Source organism: Antechinus flavipes, chromosome 1, assembly GCF_016432865.1.
Source record: "Antechinus flavipes isolate AdamAnt ecotype Samford, QLD, Australia chromosome 1, AdamAnt_v2, whole genome shotgun sequence".
Taxonomy (NCBI): Eukaryota; Metazoa; Chordata; class Mammalia; order Dasyuromorphia; family Dasyuridae; genus Antechinus; species Antechinus flavipes.
This window is the reverse complement of record NC_067398.1, coordinates 475,007,907-475,027,398: the sequence shown is the minus strand read 5'-3', so window position 1 is coordinate 475,027,398 and position 19,492 is coordinate 475,007,907. Positions and strand designations below refer to the sequence as shown.

At 32.0% G+C, this 19,492-nt stretch overlaps 1 protein-coding gene across 1 annotated transcript in view; it reads left to right on the top strand.

The window, feature by feature from the left end:
* The window catches only part of SNTG1 (syntrophin gamma 1), a 587,999-nt gene that overhangs the window by 26,779 nt on the left and 541,728 nt on the right, over positions 1 to 19,492 (top strand). The window contains exons 4-6 of the mRNA XM_051973745.1: positions 7,894 to 7,951; positions 10,387 to 10,430; positions 10,727 to 10,768. Coding sequence (XP_051829705.1) covers positions 7,894 to 7,951; positions 10,387 to 10,430; positions 10,727 to 10,768 — 144 coding nt within the window. The remainder of the gene's footprint in view (positions 1 to 7,893; positions 7,952 to 10,386; positions 10,431 to 10,726; positions 10,769 to 19,492) is intronic.

The window sequence follows — 19,492 nt, the reverse complement described above, 5'->3', positions numbered from 1 at the left end:
TAAATTTAAAACAAAGCAATATAAATAGAAAGTATAAATTGTGGGATTGTTTAAATATATGTAGCAAAAGAACTATAATATTCATATATAATCCAGATTTTTGACACAATTAAAATGTACTGCATTACATTTTTTCTTTCATCTTTCAAAAATAGGTTTATTTTTTTCAAAATTATTTAAAGAATCACAAACATATTTTTCTTTAACCATCTATATTAAGGAAACCCAAAATGTACTTAATATTCTGAGTTCTTAAAAAATTTTGGTAGGTAGACATGGCTATAAAGAAGCAATGAGAATATTCACCTTTATTAGGATCATAAATCTAGAAACAAAAGGGACTTCATACATTATCTGCTCCAACTCCCTTATTTAACAAAGGAGGAAACTGAGCTCCAAGGAAGTAGAATGAATTTTTCAAAGTGACACAGTTGTAATTGCCAGAAGTGGGATATGAACCAGGGTTCTCAAATTTGTTTCTATCATACCACATTTCATCTTGTCACACATTATTTCTTTGAATAGGTTGGAGATTATAAGTGTGAAAAAATGCATAGACTTTTGTTAACTGTTTATATGATATTTACTGTCCTGAAATATTTTTGTTTTTCTTTCCTTTTTATGTTTTCCTTATAAGAGATGACTCTCTAGGGTGGGGAGAAGGGAGTTATATGTTTGGAAATGTAGGTGAAAGAAAAAGAAAATATGTCCATTTTTATTTGTAGGTAAAGACAGGTGAAGGCAGAAAAAAAATTCCATTATTTGACCTAAAATGTTTTGTTTTGTTGTGTTTTTAATGGTAAAGACATAGGCAAACTTTTCATTAGTTTTACCATTCCTTTCCTTTTAATATTATCAAAATTAACTACTTTGTCTTCTTTCCCTTTATTATTTTCTTTTATTCTCTAAAATATTTGCTCAGATGTTCTTTACAATTTTGACTGTCTCTAAGACAACAGGATTTTGAATTTAAGTTCCAAAATACTAACACATATGTTCTTAATCATTGCAAGACAAATGAAAAACGACAATTCAATGTACCAAGTAGATCACTCAGCTCTGTTTGTGAGTTTGTGTCTGTGTGTGCATGTGTATGTGTGTGTTAGTAAGAGACAGAGACAAAGATACAGAGAGGCAGAGGAAAAAGGGATGGGGGAGAGTGAGAAAGAGAGAAGAAAGAGAGAGTCAAGGAGAGATAATGATAGACAGAGGTAGAGTCATAAACAAAGAGCACACCGAGATAGTGAGAAAGAGGAATAAACACAGAAAAACCAAAAGACAGAATCAGAGATAAAGGAGTGTATAAAGTGAAGAACTAGAAATAGAATTATTTGAATTGATGTATTTTCTAACATCTTTAAAAAGGATATATTAATTGATTTTGTTTTGAAATTTTAAAATTTTGTGCAATATTAAAATAAAAGCAAATATAATTTAGGTAGAAGTGTTTTCTCAAAATACTGAATATTCTACTACAACTATATTCATAGTTCTTATTCTTAATTCTCAAAATTGAATTGTTATAAGAATGAATAAAAACACCTACTTGAGTCATTCAAATATAACCATAGTCAAGTTCATACTATGGTACTTCAGTTACTGTAATCCCAAATATATCTGTATTTCCTCCAAAAATGCAAAGTTCAGTCCATTCATAACTGATTATCCATGTTATTCCATAATAGAAAAACTCATTACCAATAGGCTTAATGAAAAAGTAAAGAAAAAATGCAAAATAGCCTCCTATTCTCTGGGTCCCCCTTCTGTTTTCTCAATGGAAGCAGAATGGTAAAAGGGAATAGTAAGGGTGCTAAGAAACATACCATATTACCATATTTTTGGTTTAGTTTTCTTCCAGTCATATCTGATACTTTATCACCCCTTTTGGGGTTTTCTTGACAGAGATACTGGAGTGGTTTGCCATTTCTTTCCATTCATTTTACAGATAAATAACTGATGTAAACAGGATTAAGTAACTTGTGCAGGATCACATAGCTAGTAATCATCTAAGGCTAAATTTGAACTCAGGTCCTTATGACTTCAGGGATCATGCTCTAACCACTGAGACACTTAATAGTCCTATATAACATATTTAGATAGTCTAAAAAAGTTTACCTGTTTCTAGTACTCTAAACATGATATATTGTCCACTGATGGATGAGTTAAATGACCCCCAAACAAACTAAGAAATTTTCACTAAAAAAAAAAAAATCAATTTGAATCACTGTCAAGTATCCATTCTACTATTTTTAAAAGTAAATTAATATATCCCTTTTTTCTGTGAAAACAATAACATTGGCAGTTTTCTGACATTGTCAATAAAAGATATTGACATTATTTTCATTTTATGGTATAGATTTTTTTCATATGTGCATGTGTTAATATGGCAATAAGTAAACTTTTGCACTGAAAGCATGCAAATTCTCTAACAAAGTATCCTCCAAAAAAGAACTTTACCTATATGGAGGTTCCAATTTATAAATAATCTATATTCCAAAAGTTTATTTGTGAGTCAGTTGTTTGAAATTTGACAATGTTTTCACAAAGAAAAAAAAAAAAGTTTCAGTCCTGATTAGCTCCCTAGGAAGCTCTTTTCTTTTTTCCTATGGACTAATCTGATCTCTTTCTACTGTTATTATCTGCTATGCCATATTCAAGTTTCTTCTCTCATACAACAAAACATATATTTATAGCGTCCTTCTTCTCCTGTCCCTGAAATAAACGTAAAAAAAAAAAAATTCCCTCCTCCCTTAATTTTCTAAGACTTTTTCTACTAGCAATATTAGCAGAAACTGAAAACAAAAATATTTTTAAAGTGGAAGTACAAAAGTTTCACAAAGACTTTCATATCTAACATTGATAATTCCATTAGTCATGGTTGTATAGGGGAAACTAGATTTTAATTTTCAGCAACAATATCTTCATCTTTGTTCTTGAGAAATCCACCAAATTTTTCATTTTTTTAAATGTCAGGACCAATTCTCGGGAATCAATTTTCTTTCCATACAGAAAGTTCCTTCCAATAATTTCCATTTTCTCCCTTCATCTATATCTCTAACTGAAGGCCAACACTACATATTTTCCTTTTAGAAATTTTTTCCTGTGATTTTATGAGTAGACTCCCAGTGGGGAAAATAAAAAAAAAATGGGAAGGGAAGAAATATGAAGATGCTATTGATGACACCTGTGCATTAGTAGAAGTGACTACATTTCTTTTATCAGAATTAGATGAAATTCTAGTCACTCAGGAAGAAAAGTTGCTTTGTACTTTTATCATTATCACTATTTTGTCTTGTTCAATTTTAAGTCAATCCCTTTAGAAACCAATCCAAGAAAAAAAAATCCCCTTTTCTTTAGTGGCTTGATATTTAAGAAATAAAGCAAGTGGCAATAAAAACAGATAAATGAGACTTGAAGCAAGTATGGTGACTGAGCTTTTACAATGCAAATTCAGAACACATGATTCAATATGTGTTATTACTATAGAAACTCACTGAAAGCACATTCTTTTTTCTTCTATAAGCAGTGTAATATAGTGAAAAGCATGTATTAAACTTGGATTAAAAAGACCTGAGTTTGCATCTTTTCTAAGCAGCTAGGTGACTTTCTGCTAATTCCTTTCAGTTCAACAGTCCTTGATTTCTTCATTTTAAAGGAACTGGTGTAAATTATCTCTAAGATCCTTTCTAGATCTAACAATCTATACCTTTGAAAATCAAAGCAATTCTGGAAAATCTGGAATATATGGCAATTACAATACATGGAATAATATATAGGAAGATCTGTAGACTCAGCTTTAATTCCATTTGCTGGGCTCTGAAGGTTACCTTTCTACTGATATGTCCTGCTTAGATGTGTATCTTTGATCATGAGACACCAAATTCTCTCTTCCTGGGTAAAAAGATGGAACCCAACTCATTATTTTCTCTTCCTCGTAATATAATACAAAAAAAAAGATACAAAATAAACATTTCTTAAAAATTATGACAAGATTGACATATTGCTTAGAATAGCCATACTTTCATTTGAGTTTTAACTAAGAATGTATCATCTTTTTTTTAATAAGTTGGTCCACATCTCTTTTCTGCCCCAAAACTATATTTTACATACATATGTATAAATAGACTACATATACACATATATGCATATGTTATATATACAAGTATATTTTTAAATTCTATTCAGGAGTCACTTCATATGTAAAATATGAAAAAAAAAATTTCCTGGGCAATAGTTTGTTATAGTAACATCAAGACTAATTATGTCTATTTCTAAATTATTTTTGGGAAAACATAGATACTCCTTCACAAATTTTATGGAATTCTAAACAAATAGAAAGAACCAAATGATACATTATTTTTTCAAAGGCCTAACCCTTAATCTTGAGGTGATTTTACAATGTTAATGATTTTGTACTGTATAATAACATCTATTGGGGAGCGTACTGTAGTAGCGTTTTAGATAGCAGACAGACAGATAGAGCTATATGGATATATTTTTTCCTACCATTCATATGCATAGTAGAAGATATAAAAAAGCCTTCTAAAATCAAGAATATCTATCATAGTGGAAATAATTTCCATTTAAACCCTTCTCCAATACCTCATTTAAAGGCTGTGTCAGTAGAGGCAAATCTCTGGCATTATATATAGATGTATTGAAGGAAAGTCACATTTTATGATATCCGATTAACTATATAAGAATATTTCTGGGACGGGCATGAAGGGGCCAACAATTTGGGAGAATTAAAATGAAATTCTATAAAGAATAACCTGTATAAAAACTTCTTGTTATTTTATAATGGAAATCAATGAAAAATAATATTCACTTAAAATTAATCAACAACTGAAATTCAAATATAAGTATTCTTTAATTTATAGCTGATGTATACATATATAAATAGCAACTATTCCCTCTCCCTCTTTCTCCACAAAGGGAAGTACAGAACTTGTATTCAAATCCAAGTACTACCGCTTGCTATGTGATTTTTGACAAATTGCATAACATTTTTGGGATTCAATTTCCTAATTTGTAAAATGAAGGAATTAGAATAGGTGACCTCTAAGGTTCTTTCCAGCTTTAAATCTTTTATCTTATAAACTAAAGATCTTGGAAAACTATGTGGAGTCAGAAGTAGAAGATGCAAAGAAGACTTTGAAAATCAGGAATATCTATCACAGTGGACATAATTTCCATGAAAACTCATTTCCAAAACCTCATCTAAAGGTTATGTCCCTAGAAGGAAAGCTCTGCTAGACTGTTTAAAACTAGAAATGCTAGAAATACAGGCCTAATGATAATTTTTGTACCTTTTGTCTGGATCAGCTCATTCAAATACTGAGAAGATAATTACCAGATTCATCACAATGAGTATTTGTTCTCTTTTTGTTGATGTTGTTTTGTTTTGTTTTTTGGCTAAATCAACTTATAAAACAGAAAACACACAGGTATACATATACACAGACATACCCAAAGTACTCTGTGTCCTATAAACTATCTTCCCATAGAAGACTGAAAAAAAAATAGAGGAACAGAATATTTACTAATATAAATGTAATTGTTGATCCTTTTGGTGTAGTAAAACTCAGCAAAATAAATTAGTTCCATCTAACAAATTTTCTATTAGAATCTAGAGGATACATATTGTGCTAAAGGAATAATAGCAGTACCTGACATGTATAAGACACTTTAAAAACAGGTTTTTTTTCTCATAACAACCCAGACAAATAGATAATATTACTACCTAAGAAATAGGGGAACTTAGGCTCAGAGTAGCAAAATTGGTCATCCAGGATTACTTGGTTACTAAGTAATAAAGGGCTGGTTAATGGAAGGTTCTTAATCTGCCTTCTCATTCCAAGTCCATTTAGAATACTGCCTAGATTGAGAATTGATTGATTTTAGAGGATGGACTACCTGAATGGATAAGGTAGGCATAAGAGGATACTCTCAATGACACACAATGAAGACACTACTGTCATGAGGAGTGGGAGCTTTATGAAACAGGGAGAAACTAGGGGAAAAAAGCGATGTAGGAAATGAACAAAAATTAATACAGCTCAGTAGCAATTTGTACCAAAAATCATCATAATAATTTTGAAGTAGTGTTCAAATTCAACTTCAAAGTTATAATTATGCAGTTATGATAATTGGTTCCAGCCCAATGGAACTATGCAGTGCAAATGTGACCAATTCACATTAATCAGGAATTATGTTTTTAAAATTTGCCTTGTGCTATCCCTTTACTTAAAGAAAGAAGCTCCCTTCTTCCTTATCTTATTCCTGTTTTATTTTTTCTCTTGACTACATCTTCCTCATTTTTTCTACTCCTTCAACTCTTCATCCATATGACACTACATTATCCATAACTCACAATAAAAAGTACTATTAATAAACCTAGGAAGCTCCTAGTATCAAGCTAATCTGAATAGTTTTTACATATATAGTTGTAGTATTTAGCATTAAAATTGTGTTTCTGGTTTGTCTCAGGAAAGAATCACAATTTCTCATATTGTTTCTATAGATAAAATAGGTTCTAACATTTAAAAGCTCAAATTAAAAATGAGCTCAAAATATAACTCATGAGGAAGTTGGTGACTACTTACATTTATGTAAGAACCTGCAGCAAAGTAATGAGGCACTTAGTGTCACAAATTATTGGAGTTCAGTGAAAAGTGAATTTAAATGATTATTTTGAAAAATCCATTATCAACATATCAGGGAGGATACCTATCAACAAGATTTCCTTCTGAACATATGCTTGATGTTCTGTGGAGGTGATTTCAGGATGCCTAGGCAGCATTGCATAAACTAACCTACCCTTGCAATGCTCTAAATTTCAATTCAGTTATAGAGTTAATGGAATTGGGAAACACCTGTGTATCCCGAGGAAGGAATTTCTGCAAAGGAAAGGTCTTATGGCAAATCTTTCCAATGCATCCTATACATAATTCTTAAGCAGTTTATTAAAAGAAACTGAGCCCTTCAGGAATTTTTTCCCTGCTTATGAGACGGAATTTCTACATAAAAGCTTACTAAAGTGAGATATGAACATATTGCCAGATGGTTATCCTATTGCTTCTTTTAAAGAAGAAAGGTTTGTTTTGAAGGGATTTTATTTTGGAGGAAAGCATACTCTCAAATTCTGGGGGGGAAAGGATAATTACATTGTGTAAAAAACTTCTAACATTCCTCTATTAAATGTTTCCACTATTTTTTTCATAACTGATTTTTACTCTTATGATGTTTGATCTGTTTTGGTCAGGTTTTGTTTCCAACAACCTAATCATAACTGACTAGCAGAAGTTCCATGAGCAAAGTTATTTTTAAGTTAGTTTTTTTTTTTTTAAATTTTTTTTGTTTTTAATTTGTAAAGCATATCTTTTGCTATTTTGATCACAAAGCATTCATTTTATTTTTGTATTATTTTGACAGTTTATGTACACATATTGAAATGTTGAAGCAATTAGTCATGAAATTCAAATGAACCATGAAACACTTTAAAAAATTAATGTTATTCATTCAAAACTCAATACAGTAATCTTATAATTTAAATTATTAATTGTACCTTCATAAGCAATTAATTTAATAAGAAGAAATGACAGGCAACTATAAGAAAAATAATTTATATTTCTATCTCAAAATATGCACATTACCCACTTAACATGCTACTTTGATCCTATCTGATATTATTTAAAAGTAAAAAGTAAAAAAAACTTTCATTTATTTTCATTCATTTTCAAAATAGTCATGAAATATGGAGGACAATTTTTTTGTTGTTTCATTCTACTCACTGAAAACATGATAAATTAATTTTGTGAATTAATTGTTTATTTCTTAGTTATGGATGTGTTTTAAACTTTTAAAGAAGCAATTATTTTTATTATTTTCCAGGGAGGAGCAGAACATAACATTCCAGTTGTAATTTCAAAAATTTCCAAAGAACAAAGAGGTATGTCTCAATATAACAGTAATTCTAACTACTTTCTAAGTAGTTCTTAAACTTGATTGTTTAAAAAGCATGCTATAACAATCAAGTTTAAGGGGCAGCTAGTCATGAGTACCTTAGTTCAAATCTGTCTTCATACACTTAATATTTCCTAGCTATGTGATCCTGGGCAAGTCACTTAACCCCAATTGCCTCAGCTAAAAAAAATAAAAGAAAAAAAAAGAAAAAGAAAGAAAAAGAAAAAAGCAAACTTAAATGTTCTTTTTTTAAATAAAAATATTCACAAAAGTTATAGATAACATAATAAATAAGAACTTTTTCCATGCCCCTACATCACTGTACTTAGATCTTCTCTTTTCCCACTATCAACAAAACACTTGAACAAATTCTATCCTTTATAATCAAAGTATCATGTGCTTTCTCATATTTTCTAGTAACTCAAGAAAGCACCCAACATTTTTTTCTCTTCCCAGCATCACTCTATATTAGAGACCTTCTCTGCTCCCCTCATTTGTAAATTCACTAGAGCTTTGCATAAAGAATGTGCTTTTTATTCTAATCAACATTCATTTAAATGAGGACCTGCTGGAGATGGTGTAAAGAAAGAAATGCTGATCAGCAAACCACTTAGGAAGAAAAATGTATTTTTTATAATAGTAGTTAAAATTTATATGGCATTGTAAGTTTTGCAAAGCATTATAAATATAAAATCTCATTTGCTCCTCACTATCTTGTTAAATAATTGCTGTTATTGTCTATATTCTACAGATAAAGAGCTTAAGTGATTTGTCTGGTTTCTTTCATAGCTATAAAAACTTGAGGCAGGATTCAAACTCAGAACTTCCTGAGTTTGCAAATCCATTTGCAAAATTCTAATATATCACTTCACTGAAACAAAGCAAAGATCTAAAACTGGAAAGAGACCTCAGAGGCTATTTAGTCTAGATATTTGGTTCACAGACAAAGAAATTTAGATACAAAAAGATTAAATGATTTCTCCAATGTCACATAGGTAATAATTATGGGTTAGAATTTGAACTTATGTCCCTAAATTCAGGATGAGTCCTCTTTCCATTGCATTTGCATTTTATTTTACTTTATCTCTTGTCCCATCATTTTGTGAACATACATAAATTCTATACTTATGTCTTGCCTTTGCCTCTTCTTTGAAAATCAAGTCCTTAATTTTCTTTCTTTCTTCCATCCTTCCTTTTGATGGCAAGTGAAACACTTTACCAAAAGGCAACCAATGAAAAGTACCTCATTAGATTTCATTTCTTATTAGATCTAGAAGGAACCATAGAAATCAATTTGTCCAAAAAATCTATTTAGTAGATGAGTTACATTAAATCCTTATTGGACAAGTGATTCTTCCCCCCTCCCCCCAATTTATAAAGAAGTACATATTTACAAAATAACAAAGGTAAGACTGGAATCCATGTCTCCTCCAAGTTCAAAATTTTTCTTACTACACAACACCCACTCCTTGAGGATATTTTGTTTCTTTCATTTTTTAAAAAAGTATGTTATTTACAGAATCTATGCATTGAAAAGGACCACTAGATCATCTAATCTGACTAATGCTTGGATCTGAATGTCTTCTAAAATATGGCCATCCGGACTTCACTGGGAAAGTTTCAGTGACGGGGAACTCTCTACAACATGAATAAGCCCAATTCATTTTGGCAGTTGATTTGAATATATGGAACTCACTTTAACCTTCTTAATCATTACACCTAATTAATGTTTATTTTTCAAATCAAAGTTCACCATATTATATATTTAGGCATAATTTGAAGCTACTTTCCCCACTTAGATTGAAAATCAATGAAATTAAGTGATATCTAAATAGAAATATTGAGGCTAGTTCTCTAGCTAGTGCATTTGAAACATGAGTGTCAGAAATCTGCATATACAAGACCTCTTAATAATTACAAAAGAGACTGGGAATTTAATTTCCCCATCCAAAGGAAACTATCAAAGAATCAATTTCTATTTTAATGACTTCATATAGTATATTGTAACACTATACTGTGCTGAAGTAGGAGACATAAATATATATATAGTTATCTGGAAAGACATTTTCTAAGTGCATATTTTAATTAGAAAAGTTTGGTTCAGTTTCATAAGGATTTTGTTGAATCCATTATATTTGGCATTTATTGTGATACTCTAGAAAGAATATTGGATTTGAAGTCAAAGGACTTAGATCTGAACCTTGATTTGTCATTTACTACCTATGTGACCTCTTGCAAGTCCTACTATATCTCTGTTCCTTAGTTTCCTCATTTATTTAAAAAAAAATCAGAATTGGATTATATGAACTCTGAATTTTTATTTGTTTTGGGTTCTAGCACTAGATGTATGACCCAATTGTCAAAACTTTAATTCACCAAGGCAAAAATGAAGGAATAATTTTTTTTTTTCTCTATTTGTAGCTGAACTTTCAGGACTGCTCTTTATAGGAGATGCCATTCTTCAGGTACGTAAACATACTAGGTGTATATTTTGGCATAGTTTCTCCTTAAAAGAAAAACACAGGGGCCGCTAGGTGGTGCAGTAGATAGAGCACCAGCCCTGAAGTCAGGAGGACCTGAGTTCAAATTTGATATTAGACACTTAAAACTTCCTAGCTGTGTGACCCTGAGCAAGTCATTTAACGCCAACTGCCTCAGCCAAAAAAAAAAAAAAAAAAAAAAAGAGGAAAAAAAAAAAAGAAAAAGAAAAACACAAACTCACTTTACAAAATGCAGACCAATATTTTTTTTTCCTTTGCAGATTAATGGAATTAATGTGAGAAAATGCAGGCATGAAGAAGTGGTAAGCTTGCTTTTATTTTTCTTAATGACGGAGCATTTGTGTAAACAAGTGTTTGATACTATTCTGAAGAAAGCCTCTTTGTGTCCAGAACAGGGACGTAGATTTGCCTAACATCTAGGCCAAACATCTATTCTGCAAGCACATCTTTCTCAATTTTTTCTTCCACCTTATTAGACCCAGTCTCAAATGAAGTATTTAGCTAGATTTTTTGAATGAATACTTGGAATTGTTAGTTGTGAACATTTGTTTCATTTTTTTTTTTTTTTTGCATTCATTAACAACCATTATTTACCTCTTGCTAAATGATAGAGCTGCTCTTCACCAGTTGATAATTATGGAGTGACCAAAAGGACTGAAAACTACTGAGAAAACTTTAACGTTTGAAGAAGTGTGGAGTTTTTTGGTTTTATTTTTGTTTATTGTTGGTGTTATCCTCTTCCCCTCCCCCCTTCCTCCCCCACCCCGCCCCGGTGGAGGAAATTACAGGCCCTGCTATTAAAACTTTGTAAACGAAAATGAGACAAAATACTCAAATGTTAAACATATCTTCTCTATCTCACTCTCTATATACATTTTTATATGAATGTAGTATAACCCCTCATGCTCATGATATAATTGTGATCATTATTATGGAAAAGCAAAATGCAGTAAGTAAATTTGGAAGTTAAACATCCCCCCAAAGTATCATATAATGATAAATTTGGTATTAGATAAGGACATTGAGAGATAGGGTCATTAGGGTCTATACATCTTGTCTGGTCACATAGATTGGTGAGAGAGGCAGAAGCATTGTTGAAATGTTGTAGAGGATTGGGTCATGGCTTCAGTTGTCCAAGATAAGAGCTATATAATGGCCAGGGTGAGCACTCAGAGATTTTTCCCAATACCAAATTCAATATCAATAAACATTTGAGAATTGTGGGCAAAACTGTCTACTCATCTGCAAGAGTTAATTCTCATATTTTCATGATAATATATGTTAAAGTGAATAATAATGTTAAAGTGAAGACTAAATATTAAGAATAACATTATGTATTGCATATATTATTACTTATTAAGAAATTAGCATTTAGCATGAATGTCATGCCTCTATCAGAAGCTTTAGGGAAAAGAAGGGCTTAGGTAGACTTTAAGGATTTTTTTCATTGATCTTAGTTCACATGAAAATCAGAAAATATTATTGGTGCCTCTTGATTTCCAGAGACAAAATTCTTGTATTAAGTCTAGAGATTTTATAAGAAAATTATGTTAAAAGAAAAAGAAAACAAAAGAGGAAAACACACAAATAAGTACTTAAGATTTTCAAGATCTGTTCCTCAGGCATGTTCCTCAAGCAAATCTGCAAATCCCCAGTCAGAGTTCTGAACATTTAGGTTTTTCTCAAACTATATGGGTTTCTCCGAAATAGTTTTGATGGTACCTGTAGCTGTCATTTAGGTTAATCTTACTGTGCTCTGTTAACAGCAGCATTGAGACTTCAGAAGTTCATTTTTGCCCAAAAGACTTAATCAGGAAACTCCCCTCAACTCCCTCCTACTCCCTTCCCACAAATCCTTTGATAGGGCAAAATTCACTCTATCCATGAGTAGCAGATTTTGTTTTTTTGTTTTTCCTCCTAAGAAAAATACCTTTTTCTCTTTGTTATGAAACATGATTATTCCCTGAGTCTATCACAACTAGGAGTATGCTGGAGTGGAATCTGTTTGCCAGCAGATTGCTAAATTTTCAGTGTAAGCATTTACAACTTGGAAATCCTCAAATGCTGCCTACCAAGGCTTGATTCATTATTTTTGTTTTTTTCTAGACCTAATACTGTGATGGAGTAGGGAAGAAGTAATTGAAACATAAAAGTATTTTTCATTTTGGAGGAGATTTAGTTGTTAAATACTTAACAATATACCCATGATTATGTCTCTAGCAATTCCACATTATATCTAGTAAAAGTCTTATAGGACTACATGATCTATCTCTGGAGGGAACTTCAGACATCATGGGACCATGGAATTATACATAGCCTTAGAGCTGAAATGCATCTTGGAAATCACCTAATTTAATACACAATGAAACTGAAATTGAGAAAAGTGTATATAACATACCTATAGTCACAGATTTAGTAAGTGTGACACCTGGAATTTGAATGCAACATCTCTGATTTCATAAACATGCACAATTCAGACCTATTCCTTTCTACAGCATCAAGTCCAAATAGGATAATTTTGAGGGAAGGCATAAAACCGCACAATTCTTAGATCCTTCCTTTCTACTCAGTTAAAGGCAGTTGAAAAATAGAATACGTTTTTCTGCAATTGTCTCTCCTTTATTTCTATTTAGGTTCTTCTCTTTCTTGCCAGCCTCTGAACACACCACATTTTTTGACAGTGTCTCCTCTTTTTCTTCCTTCAGAAGAGTCCTTATTATATCTCCAAGTTAAAATATGTTGAACACAAAAATTGATGTCCTCCAACACACGAAAATGGTAAAGATAGCCTTTTCCTCTAGAGCACTGAATCTGGAGACTTGTATTCAACTCCTGTTTCTGATGCCTTTTATTTGTGTGATTTTCTAAAGTCACATAATTGCCTTACTCAGAGTTTCCTCTTCTATAAAACAAGAATACTGCACTAGATGATCTCCAAACCTTTTCCCATTCTGCATTCATGTTGCTATGATAACTCCCCAGAAGGAATATTCCCACTCTTTTTTTCAGGAATTTATAAAGCATCCCAATAGCTCTCCTCCATCATTAGATCCTTTGGAACCTGAGTGGGAGTATTTATAACTTCTAAGACTGTCAGAAATCTCTGCTAGTTATTGATTTAGCCATAAGTGGGTTAAGGCATACCCTCAGGCAAAAGAGGTTAGAGCTTCCTGTTGATTCTTTATTTGTGTATATGAAGAGACTAGGAGATACATGCTGGGGTTTAGCCTAGCTCACCATTCTAATGGAAAGATTTGGAGAATGTTGCCATGTAAATTCAGTTAAAAGGATTGCTTTTGCTAGAAGTAGATAGGATTATGGTAGGGAAAAATAAAACCACTGAATCTGGAGTCATAGGGCCTGTGTTTGAAAACGCCTTTGTTGCTTTTTTACTTTTGTGAAGGTAGGGTAGTAATTTAACCTCTATGGAAGTCAATTTCTTTACTTTAAAATGACTGGGTAGGGAGCAAAGGAACTGAATAGAGTGCTGGGCCTGGAATTAAGAAGCTTCATTTTCCTGAATTCAATTGTGGTCTGAGACACTTACTATCTATGTGATACTGAGCAGGTCACTTACCCTGTTTTCCTTAGTTTCTACATTTGTAAAATGAGCTAGAGAAGAAAATGGCAAACCATTCTATTATTTTTGCCAAGAAAACCCCAAATGAGTTCACAAAGAATTAGATATGACAGAAAAGTGACTGAATAACCACAAGTAGAAATATGAAAACAGAAGACAGCTAGGTGCTTTAATAGGACTGAGCATTGGCCCTGGAGTCAGGAAGACCTTAGTTCATATGTAGCTGCCATCATCTACTATCTTTGTGACTCTGGATAAATAACTTAACTCATGTTTGCCTTGATCCACTAGAGAAGGAAATGGCAAATCATTTAAGCATCTTTGCCAAGAAAACCCTGTGGACTACAAAGAGACAGACACTACTACATTACTGAACAACAAAATGAGAAGTCTGGCTAGATGCATCAGAGATTCCTTCTAGCTCCCAAATGAAGGTTTAGATTTTGAATGGAAGATCATGTTGAAAAACAAAAACAGTCATTTATACTGATTATAGTCCAGTGGCAATATCAGGAATTTCTAGTTATGTAAAATATTGGCAGGAATTCATTACTCTCAAAGGGTAAACTCCCTGGGAATTTAATAAAAGAAAAACCAATTTTTTTTACAGGGTACATTGTCTCTCAGTAGTTCCTAGAATATGTTTGGGGAAAAATTCTACTCTAATCTATTTGTATAAGAATGTTACCTTTTAAGAAAACTATTCTATCTTTTGCAGAAGTTGAAACACTTACTAGAAGAAAAAAAAAACATACATAGTCAAACCTTAATGTTTTCCACATATTCTATAAACTAATTTACCTTAGCATTACTTTCTAATTAAGACCATTAAATTAAATTTAATGATGATAATAAAATTTTAAAAAATAAATTATCACTTTTTTTTATCAGACTCATTTCATCAATGTATGAAATAAGAAATTCCCTCTATTAATGCAGAATAGTATGCATAATTTAATTGTGGTCTGAGAGAATTACCTAGGACTAATAAGGAGTGAAGTTACTTTGGGAACAGTCTGTTTTGTATGACAATTTGTGAACCTATTTGAGTTCTTGGCAAAGCTAGAGGAATGGTATGACATTTTCTTCTCCAGCTCATTTTATGGATGAGGAAACTGAGGCAAAGTTAAGTGACTTGCCTCTTTTCACACATAGCTAGTAAGTGTCTAAGGCTAAATTTGAAATCAGAAAAGTAAGTCTTCCTGACTCCAGATCTGTATTTTATCTGCTGTGTCTTGCTGCTCTTGAAGCTAGTTAGGTCTCTCTTGATTCCAAAGCAAGTGTTCTATCTACTGTGCTGCCTCTTTATCAATTCTCAGGAATAATATAGGGAAATATTACTTTTGCACATATAAATCAGAGAAAAGAATTTCACATGGCCAACCAGACTTTGATTCTGTTTCCGTTTATATGTAAATTTTTAATAGACCCATATAAGGTTTGTTTTTTTTTTTTTTTAAACAAACATCTTTCAATTTTATTCTGTGCTGTAAGTATAAAGAGTTTTTATACTCATTATCCAGGAAGGGGAAAAAGTCAGATCTATTTTAAAACCCCATGCTGTTAGATGGAATAGTATTTGCAATTTGTTCTTCAGAGGTAGGCAGCATGCTTAGACAAATTGTGGTGAAACAGATTAGTGAAGTATAAAAAATTAGAATATACTAATAATAAGACTTGCTGGGTTCATTCTGTTTTAGAGAAAAGGCATCTGGGAGTATGTTACAAATGATAAGTGATCCTCTGTAACGAACTTATTTATTTTTACCTCCACTAAGGGACATTACAGATTAAAAATGCAGGTGCTAATATACTTATATATTTGTGATCTATGATTTTCCAATAATGATCTATTTTGTATTTTCATTATCTTCCCTTATTATTACATAAATAGAGTATTTCCCTATTTGGGGCTGTGATTGATATTAAATTTTTATAATTAAACCAAGATGGACAGAAAAAAAAAAGACAGACTATATTCACAATATGAAGATATTTTAGTAAAGTCTTCTTGTTCATTGCATTTCTTATTCAAAGTCAACAACCTAAAAAGATATCTAGTTTAAGAAACAATTTTATGCAAAAAAGACTATTCTAATTTTTAAAACAATAATTTGATATCTTTTGTATCATTGCCAGACATGCTGAAGCACATATTCATAAAAACACAAACATATAAACACACACATATATGCATACAATACATATGACCATATACACATATATTTGTGCTAGAACTGGTTTGGATTGACTTGAAAGAGTTGATTATTATTTTCTAGTGAAAGCATTTATACTTGGGAAATCAGGAAATGATACAAATTAGGACTTGATTCCTTTTTTTGTTGATTGTCATGACTTAAAAAAATAATTAAGAAAATGTCAATGATAGAGATTAAACTTAAAACTTTGCTGTGGGGGCAGCTAGGTGGCACAGTGGATAGAATACCAGCCCTGAAGTAAGAAGGACCTGAGTTCAAATCTGGTCTCAGATACTTAACATGTGACCCTGAGCAAGTCACATAATCCCAATTGCCTCAGCAAAAAAGCAAACAAACAAATAAACAAACAAAAACTTTGCTGTGATCACATTTACTCCCACAGAAAGCCAATTGTTAAACATTTACCTAACACATATAACTTTGTTATGGGAATGGATTAAAAACCCAATAAAACAAAGGTTACACATTTGATAATACCACAAAATCGTGTAATCTGTGGCTTATAAGAAGCACAATTAAGCAAACAAATACAGGCAAAGAATAAAAATAAAGGACTGAAATAAAATTGATTGAATCAAGTGAATCCAAGAAACTGGGAGTTGCAATCATTGTATCAGAAAAGCAAAAACAAAAATTTACAACATAAATATCTGTGAGAAATGAAAGAATGTGAAAACAGAGAAAAATGGAAATATTTATATTATCAGATGATGAACAAATTAAGGAGAGCTATGGATAAAAATACACCTTTACAATAGTGCAAAAGGAAAGAACAATCACAAAACAATCAAATTAGAATGTTGCAAAATTACAAGCAATAACCATGGTTCCTCATCTAGTTTGGGCTTAATTCAGGCTAGGCCCCTCCCTTCATGATTCAGGTACAATATTGGAATAAAATGAAACCCTTCTAGATGATCTAAGAATTATTATTTAAATTTACTTAGTCATTGTTGAAGAATATTCAGTGAACATATCTTTGAGATATTCCATATCTGAGAAACACTTTGATTCTGTTTCCGTTTATATGTAAATTTTTAATAGAGTAAAGTTTCATCACATTCACTAGCAGAAAGCATCTGTACGCCTGATTTTTGATGAAATGAAATGATATGAACAATTTGAGTCCTTAATACCCCAAGCCATCAAAGTTTTGAGGAATTCCTCAAGACCTTTTAAAGAAAACAAACAAACAAGCAAACAAACTTTCCTCACTTTTATATGGGAAAGGGTTAGGATTTTCTTTCTATAATAGTCTCAAAGAAGAGATGTTAAGACCCATTACCCCAACACACACACACACAAACACACACACACACACACACGCGCGCGCGCACGCAAACTCGTTTATAGTCTTAGAAGGTTCACACATGTGGAATATATTTTCAGACTGTTTCAATGTATTAATTTTTTCTCTTTCCTTTTTCATTAAAAATAAAACATTTACTATGCGGAATGGTTTTCTGGGAAAAGAGAGGGGAGTTCTGGAAGATATTCTGTTGACATGAAAAACAAATACATTAATAAAATTGAATTTAAAAATTGATGTAAATATAAGGAAATCACATGTGTAGCAAGGTTCACATGTGACAAGAATCTATACCACCCAACCTACAGCAGGTATGTCCATATATGACTGAAAGGCAAACAAAATAGATATATCTATCCTCTTTCCCCTGGATCCTTCTCCAAAGGAAACTTTCATTCTTGCCAGGAAGAGTAGCTCATAAATGTAGGATCAGAGATCATAATTCTGCACAGAGAGAGGTTATTCTAGGATAGATTTATGTAATGTTCTTTTGGTTCTCTTGGAGGTCTCTGGGAGCCTTCTTTTCAGTAGAGTAATCACCACAAGAATAGCCAGGTGTTAACATACAAATTCTTTATTTTCTCCTTCAAAGTCTTGTCTCCTTGCCTGGCCTTTATTATCTCATTTGCAATGTAGTTTCCTTGCATGAGGCTTTAGCTAGCTTTCTGGAGGTCCTTCAGGAGTCTTGGTTTCAGTGGGGAAGTGCAGGAGAACAGGCCACCAGGAGCCTGACCAAAGATGAAATGAATCTCTCTCCTTGGCTCCAAGAACTTGAGCTCCTGCCTCCAGTCCTTTGTCTTCTCTGTTTCTGACTCTGGCTGAGGCTCCTAGCATATAAGCTCTCCTATAATTACATTATCATAGGTGTGAATCTTGTAGAACTATATTAAGTACTAAGTACATGTACTGAAATAGAGAACTATTAAGCACCATTGCTAAACTAGATAACATTCTCTTTATCAATTCCACTGACTTAACACCTTGTAAGAATCCTTGTTTCAGTATTCTCGTCCATAACAGAATTATATTAATCTGATTCCTTAAATGTTGTTGTCTAGTGATATGATTAGGTGATTGGAATTTTTCAATGATGGGGAAAGGATTCCAAGCTTTGTATCTGACTAACCTGACTTTCCACCAAATAGCAACTCCATAATGAATGGAAATGAGAAATAAAAAAGAAATGGTAGCAAAATGGAAACCAAAGAAAGTACACATAGGAGAATAAATAACACACAATACAGAGTAAAGGAGTTCTTACTTGGCAATGAAATAAGTTAACAAAGAGAGAGAGAGTTCAAGATCTCAGCTAAAGGAAAGTTTCCCAAGGCATCTAATCAAGAAATAGAAATAAAGATATAGTGGAAACTGTCAGCTCCTCTCATGACTTCCCAAAGTCTTTCTTTTAGCAGACTAAAGTGGTGTTGACCTATACTCCATCTTGAAGCTGGAAGCTAGAAGTACCTAAAGAAAGTTGAAGCTTGAAGAAGCCTGAAGAAGATTGAAAAACACTGCTCTCCTCCTTCCACCAAATCAGCCCCTGCCTTCACCAGGACAGGATATTTATCTACATGACTAAAGAAAAAATTTTGTAGCAATGGGCCTTGGGGACAGGAGTTATATTCAAAATGATATTGATGAAACAACATATCAAAATTCCTGGGAAACAGCTAAAGCAATTTCTGAAGGGAAAAAAAAATATCCCCTAAAGCATTCCTTAACAAAATGGAAAATAAGAGAATTAACAAATTTAATATGTACTTAAAATTTAGAAATCTAATACATAAACCCAAGTCAGCACCAAAAGAGAGTTACTAAAAATTAGAGAATTGTAAATTAGAATACAAAAAGTCTATGATGAGTAGAAATGATAAAACTAAACCTTTGTTCTTTGAAAAGCCAAAAAATAATTGATAAA